At 40.4% G+C, this 7,726-nt stretch overlaps 1 protein-coding gene across 1 annotated transcript in view; it reads left to right on the top strand.

Moving 5' to 3' along the window:
* Positions 1-3,959, top strand: part of CDR2 (cerebellar degeneration-related protein 2, 62kDa) — a 29,250-nt gene extending 25,291 nt beyond the window's left edge. The window contains exons 3-5 of the mRNA XM_011987957.1: positions 77-225; positions 483-647; positions 2,083-3,959. Of these exons, the coding sequence (XP_011843347.1) occupies positions 77-225; positions 483-647; positions 2,083-2,941 (1,173 nt within the window). The 3' untranslated portion in view covers positions 2,942-3,959. The remainder of the gene's footprint in view (positions 1-76; positions 226-482; positions 648-2,082) is intronic.
* Positions 3,960-7,726: the final 3,767 nt, after the last annotated feature.

Below are 7,726 nucleotides of genomic sequence, written 5' to 3'. Positions count from 1 at the left end.
TGAGCCACCATGGCCAGCCAAGGAACAGCAGGTATCTTATCTGTTTGTGTCACCTGGTCCTGATCTTCTCTTACAGTATCTGACCAAGCAAGTGGAGCTTCTACGGCAGATGAACGAACAACATGCAAAGGTTTATGAACAATTAGATGTCACAGCAAGGGAACTGGAAGAAACAAATCAAAAACTAGTTGCTGACAGCAAGGCCTCACAGCAAAAGATTCTGAGGTAAATTTTCTAGAATCTGACAAGGAAGGCCTAGAGGGAAGTTCTTCAGTATAAACTAGAATAGAACATGGCTGCAGTGGGTTTAGGTCAATATGGGATAAAGTTTAGTTTAATTCTTTCTGGAGAATGGAGATTAAATAGATGTCCTTTCCAATTAAGAAAGCCCAATGTGAGTGGCTCGCATCTAATCTCTCCTCACTGCTTTTGCCCTTGATTCAGTATGACAAGCAGCAGTGGCTTCTGTCTGTTCCTTACAGCCTGACTGAAACGATTGAATGCCTGCAAACCAACATTGATCACCTGCAGAGCCAAGTGGAGGAGCTGAAGTCATCTGGCAGAGGGAGAAGGAGCCAGGGGAAGTGTGACCAGGAGAAACCGGCACCCAGCTTTGCATGTCTGAAGGAGCTGTATGATCTCCGCCAGTAAGAGCCTACCTGTCTGTGGAGTTACAGCAGGGACTGTCTCATGTCATTGGCACATTCTGAATTCCAGTAGATTGAAAGTACCATTTTAAGAAATGTCACTTAGCTATTAAGCTACCATTGGTTTTGAACAAAATCACTTAAACATATAAATTACACAGTTCTTATATATTAGTAATTCTTATTTTGAAAGTCTTAGAGCACTTATTTCAGGGCTTTTAACGTGTTAAATCATAGTTTAAGATGAATGACTTCTGATAGACTATAGAAATATTGGTAAAACAAAAATTCAAGCAAACAGAAGATTTTTTGCTTAAAGAAGTACCTTTATAATTTAGAGTTACAAGTCTGAATCTTTAAGAAGTATTTGTGGAACACTTGTTGTATGGCAAGCTCTATGCCAGACCTGAGGGCTGGTGAGCAGAATAGAGTTCCTATCCCTGTGAGCTTTCGGTCTAACGGAACGGCAGATAAGCAAATAAAAACACAAATAAATAGTCAAGCAAGGTGCCTTGGACTGAGCAGGAGAAATCAGGTGGTTCATTTGGTGGGTCTTAACTTTGGCTGCACATCAGATCACCTGTGGAGTTTTTCAAAATGCAGATACCAACACATTCCCTCAGGCCTAAATCAGAATTTCTGGGTGTGGGTAAAAAGCTGCCCAGGCAATTCTGATGAACATTCCTGGTTAAACACCACAGCAACAGTAATTTGCTGTAGTGATTCAATCGTAATTATGTATTATGAATCATTTGGAGAGCCTTTAGAAACCCTCAGGCCGGGTAGCAGACCAACTAGGTTAGAATCTGTGGGTTGGGACCCAGGCACCAGTACTTTTTAAGGTTTCCCTTGTGAGGTCATTGGCATACTGCCAGTCTTTGGGAATAGATGTTCTTTAGTACTTTCAACATTAAGAAAAGATTCATCGCAAAAACTGAGTTTGCTTTCATGTGTTTATTTACCAGCCTCACACAATTCCATTTTAGCCACTGCTCCAGTGTGGCTAAAAATCAGTCACTGTCGGCCGGGTGCAGTGGCTCACACCTGTAAATCCCAGCACTTTGGGAGGCCGAGGCAGGAGGATCACCTGAGGTTGGGAGACCAACCAGCCTAACCAACATGGAGAAATCCCGTCTCTACTAAAAATACAAAATTAGCCAGGCATGGTGGCGCATGCCTAAAATCCCACCTACTTGGGAGGCTGAGGCAGGAGAATTGCTTAAACCCGGGAGGCTGAGGTTGCAATGAGCTGAGATCGCTCCACTGCACTCTAGCCTGGCGACAGAGTGAGACTCCCTCTCAAAAAAAAAGAAAAAAAAAATCAGTCACTGTCACAGCTCCTCAAATTTATTTAGTTGAAAAAAAATCACCAGTCTTCCTCACTTCATTCTCAGTGGACCTGTGTAATACATTCTTTCAATATTTTTTTCCCTAGACACTTCGTGTATGATCATGTGTTCGCTGAAAAGATCACTTCCTTGCAAAGTCAGCCAAGCCCTGATGAAGAGGAAAATGAGCACTTGAAAAAAACGGTGACAATGTTGCAGGCCCAGCTGAGCCTGGAGCGGCAGAAGCGGGTGACTATGGAGGAGGAATATGGACTGGTGTTAAAGGAGAACAGTGAACTGGAGCAGCAGCTGGGGGCCACAGGTGCCTACCGAGCACGGGCGCTGGAACTAGAGGCTGAGGTGGCAGAGATGCGACAGATGTTGCAGTCAGAGCATCCATTTGTGAATGGGGTTGAGAAGCTGGTGCCAGACTCTCTGTTTGTTCCTTTCAAAGAACCCAGCCAGAGCCTGCTGGAAGAGATGTTCCTGACTGTGCCGGAACCACATAGAAAGCCTCTCAAGCGCAGCAGCAGTGAGACGATCCTCAGCAGCTTGGCAGGGAGTGACATCGTGAAGGGCCACGAGGAGACCTGCATCAGGAGGGCCAAGGCTGTGAAACAGAGGGGCATCTCCCTTCTGCATGAAGTGGACACACAGTACAGTGCCCTGAAGGTGAAGTATGAAGAGCTGCTGAAGAAGTGCCAACAGGAACAGGACTCCCTGTCACACAAGGCTGTACAGACCTCCAGGGCTCCGGCCAAGGACCTGACTGGAGTGAACGCCCAGTCTGAGCCTGTTGCCAGCGGCTGGGAACTGGCCTCTGTCAACCCAGAGCCCGTCAGTTGCCCTACAACACCTCCAGAATACAAAGCGTTGTTTAAGGAGATCTTTAGTTGCATCAAGAAAACTAAGCAGGAAATAGATGAACAGAGAACAAAATACCGATCACTCTCCTCTCATTCTTAATTGAACCTCTAGCTCTACTACTAATTTGCCTATTGCCTATCACCTCTCTCTCATTCAGACAAGTGTTTGTAGACTTGGAAGCCTGATGTTGCTTGTGACATTTGCCTCATTGCTTTGCTTATTTAGCAAATGCATACAACGAGGAAAGGAGGTGGCTACTGGTATCAGTTCTCTGATCCACTTCCATTTAAGCTCCCCAGGAAATCCCATGACAAACTGGCCTCTGGCTGGCGCACTGATTAGACTTCAATTCCTGAAAAGGACCAGTGGAGGGAAGAGCTATACTACTGGAGAAGTAGGCCTGGAGTTACTACAGTATGGGGGAGAAGGGCCGAGTTGGCACAAAGCTAAGGCAATTCCTATTGCTTCCTTGCGCAACTTCTCAAAACGATGTAAAGTCAGAGGGCTGTCAAACTCAAGTATCTTTTGCAAACACTGAATACTGTGAATTCATTAAGAAGAATGTTCAAGAGAAAGCAGGGGTCTGATCCAAAAGAAATGTCATTAACAAATACTCCAAATCCTTGAGTTTTGTTGTATCTGAACTAGTTGAACTGTGACTGACAGGTAATCCTAATATATCCAAATCCAACTGAATACCAAATTGAGATGGCAAATTTTTGTTTGATCCAAGTTAGCTTGTTAGCATACGCCCTAGAGGGCCTCCGCCCCTACATTCTAATGTTTTTATTGAAAGCTCTAGCCTTTAGGATACGTGAACATGTAAATCTTTCATCACTTTCTCAAATTCACACTAAAGGGGAAAGATCAAACCTCTTCCCCTCCTACCTGTTTTCTGAGCTGGCTGACTTGCCAGCCACAAGCTGCTCTTCCTGAGTTGTGTAAATGTTTTGACTTGTTGCAGAAATTCCTATCTACATTATTAAGCAGTATTGATGTTCTGACTGTGGAAACATATCCTCTTGTATACTTTTAATTTAAAACTATTTAAGAACTGAGGTTCCGATTATTGTATATATTTTTCTAAAAACCAAATAAAGCTACCTATGAAAATGAACAAATAGGATCCACTGTGTGTCTTACTTTCAGTATAAGCCATTTCACTCTTATAACCAACTGTTGACTTTTTTTTCTTCTAACAAATATCGCTAGAAAGATTTACAGTGATTTTTTTCCTATTTTAAATAGGGAAGCCTTGGATTTGTATAACTGAATAGCACAAATTCTGCTCATATTGCTAAATGTTCATTAAAATTACTTGACATTTTCAAATTTATATACTCTAATTTTCACTATTTCAGAAATGTCAGACTTGATTCTGAATTAATAGCATTTGACTGATTCTCAAAACGTTTGATCATAGCAAAGAAACTATGCTATTCAAACATTAAAACGGGCATTGAATCTAAATTACTTTTGCTTTTGGATTAAGTTTTTAAAAACAGGTAAAACATCTTTTTAAAATTTCACTTTGTAAAGCAGCGGTACCCAATTTTTTGGCACCAGGGACTGATTTTATGGAAGACAGTTTTTTTCCACAGACCCAAGGTTACAGGGGATGGTTTCAGGATGAAACTTCCACTTCAGATCATCAGGAATTAGTTCTCATAAGGAATGCACAACCTAGATCCCTCACATGCGCAGTTCACAATAGGGTTTGCACTCCCTATGAGAATCTAATGCCACTGCTGATCTGACCGGAGGGGGAGCTCAGGTGGTAATGCGAGGGATGAGGAGCAGCTGTGAAGACAGATGAAGCTTCATTCTCTGACCTACTGCTTACCTCCTGCTGCGCAGCCCGGTTCCTAATAGGTCATGGACCGTACTAGACCACGGCCTGGGGGTTAGGGATCCCTTCTCAGTCCATCTCCTCCCTGGAATCAGCTATTTGCCAGTTTTACGTGTATTCTCCTAAAATATGTGCATAAATTAGCACAACTGCTATGTTTGTCACCCTGCATTTTTAAGCAAATGAGCATAGGCACTCTTCATCTTACATTTTTATTGAACCATGTGTCTTTATCTGATGATGGACTTTTCTAATAGTAGCTACATAGTATTCCAGTTTATGGATATGTAATAATTTGTTTAAATAGTACCTAGTGAGCAGATTGTTCTAGTCTTTTGCTACTACCAAAGAAAAAGCCTGTAATGAACAGTCTTACATTCCTCTATGGACATTTGTGATTCTAGAAGATACATTATTAGAAGTTGAGTAAAAAGGTATTCTGCAATTACTGTCATCCGGAGTTTATTGATACTCCCATTAGCAATGGATGAGGATGTCTGTTTTTTCATAGTTGTGCCAAGAAACTTCTTGACCTTTGCCAAACTAATAGAAAAATGGTGTTTTCCTTGTAGCTTATATTTGCATTTCTATTAATAAGACTATTTTTAAATCAGCCATTTGTAGTCTCCTTTGCCTATTTAAAGAGCTCTAGTACTTTATACATGCAGTTTTACAGTTAGAAGTTTGAAAGTGTTTTGTCCCAGATTATCTTAATTTCTATCTGATTTTTTTGCTGTGTTTTGTTCTGAGAAGGTCTTGCTCTGTTGCCTAGGCTGGAGTGTGGTGGCATGAACACAGCTCACTGCAGCCCTTGACTTATGGGCCCAAGCAGTCCTCCCACCTCAGCCTTCCTACCAGAGGTGCGTGCCACCATGCCTAGCTAATTTTTTAACTTTTGGTAGAGATGGGCTTTCGCCGTGTTGCGCAGCATTTTTAGTAGAGATGGGGTTTTGCCATGTTGGCCAGGCTGATCTCGAACACTTGGCCTCAAGTGATCTGCCTGCCTTGGCCTCCCAAAGTTCTGGGAATACAGATGTGAGCCACCACACCCGGCCACTTTTATGTATATGAATCTTTAACACGTCTTTTTGTGTTTGAGAGTTCTTTGATCCATCTGAAGTCTATCCACCAATGCCTGAAATGCCACCCATATTAGTACTAAATCTACATGAATTTTAACCTATTTCTGTTCTAGGACCTGATTTTCATGTACCTAATGCAGTTCTAAATTTTTATTTTTTATTGTCTTATTTATTTTGCAGTTTTAAGTTGCTGTACTTGGATATTTATATTTTTCATAACTGCTAAGGGGAAGTTAAACTTTTCTCATTCTTTCAGAATTTTCCTGGATTTTTTTTTTTTTTTTTTTGCATTTTTTTCCCCAATATGAACTTTAAAATTAGCTGTCTGGTTCTTGAGGGGAAATTGGTACTTCTATTGAGATCAAGTTAAATAAATAGATTAATAAGAACAGGCTTAATCATACAGAGGCTTCTATCTAAAAACATGACTGTATGTCTTGTTTTTGAGATGGGGTCTCACTCTGTCACCCAGGCTGAAGTGCAGTGGTGTGTTCTCGGCTCACTGCAGCCTCTGCCTCCTGAGTAGCTAGGATTACAGGCACCCACCACCACGCCCAGCTAATTTTTGTATTTTTAGTAGAGACGGGGTTTTACCATGTTGGTCATGAACGGCATATGTTTTTCCATTTGTTCAAATGGTCTTTGTGTGTCTCAGTTTTCAAATTTTTACCATTTAGGTCTTGCATATTTTTAAAGGTTTGTCTTTTGGATGTTGGAAATGGGATTTTTCTTCTGCTATACTTTGTAACTAGTTGTGTATAGAAAAGCTATTGATTTCAGCTATCTTGTTGAATTATGGCAAATATCTTTTATTCAACTCCTTCAATATACCTGGAAAAATACTGTTTGGCTACTTAATTTTTACACTTGTTTAAATGCTCTGAAATATCCAAAATATTAAATATGGTGAGAGTAAAATTGCTTGTCTGAATCCTAAACAATATGTCCATTGTTTGATTTAGCATAATGCTGGATTTTTTTTATTAATCAGGAATCCATGTATTCCTGTTTTAAGAATTTATATCAAAAATGAGACAAGCACAGTGGTGTGCACCTATAGTCCCAGCTATTTGGCAGGCTGAGGCAGGAGGATCACTTGAGCCCAGGAGTTCAAGGCTATAATGCACTATTACTGCACCTGTGAATAGCCACTGTACTCCAGCCTGGGCAATATAGTGGGATCCTGTCTCTAAAAAAAGAAAAAGAACTATACATATTTTTGTTGTTTCATCAAATAAAACTTTATTTTCATTTTTCCCCTTCCTTTGTTATATACATATCTATATCCTCTTATGTTCTTTTTATTGTATATATTTAATATGTTCAATGTTTTGATAAACTTGATATATACAGTATATCAAGGTCAAGCAAATTAACATACTCATACCCATGTGTCAAGCAAATTAACATACGCATCATAACATACTCATGTGTGTGATAAGTACCTAAAATCAACTCTCTTGGCAAATTACCAGTATATGATACAATTTTATTAACTATAAGCCCTCATGTTGTCTATTAGATCTCTTAGGCTCGTCCATCCTACATAATTGCAATGTTGACTTACCTTTTCCCATTTCCCCCACCCCGGTAACCACTATTTTACTGTTTTTGTTGTTGTTGATGTTTGTTTGTTTGTTTTAAAGATTCTACATATAAGTGGAATCATGCAGTATTTTTCTTCCTGTGTCTAGCTTACTTCATTTAACATGATGTCCTCCTCCAGCTTCATCCCTGTTGTTGCAAATGGCAGGACTTCCCTTTTTAATGCTGAAGTTCCATGGTATGTATGTAAATTATTATGGCATCATTTCTTATCCATTCGTCTGTTGATGGACACCTTGGTTGTTTCCATATGTTGGCTCCTGTGAATAATGCTTCAATGAACATGGGAACACAGTTATCTTTACAGGGTGGTGATTTTGTTTCCTTTAGGCATATGCCCAGGAGCGG

The sequence above is a fragment of the Mandrillus leucophaeus genome, unplaced genomic scaffold, assembly GCF_000951045.1.
Source record: "Mandrillus leucophaeus isolate KB7577 unplaced genomic scaffold, Mleu.le_1.0 Scaffold32, whole genome shotgun sequence".
Lineage (NCBI taxonomy): Eukaryota > Metazoa > Chordata > Mammalia > Primates > Cercopithecidae > Mandrillus > Mandrillus leucophaeus.
Note: the sequence above shows the minus strand (reverse complement) of the source record. Positions and strands in the feature narration are given on the sequence as shown.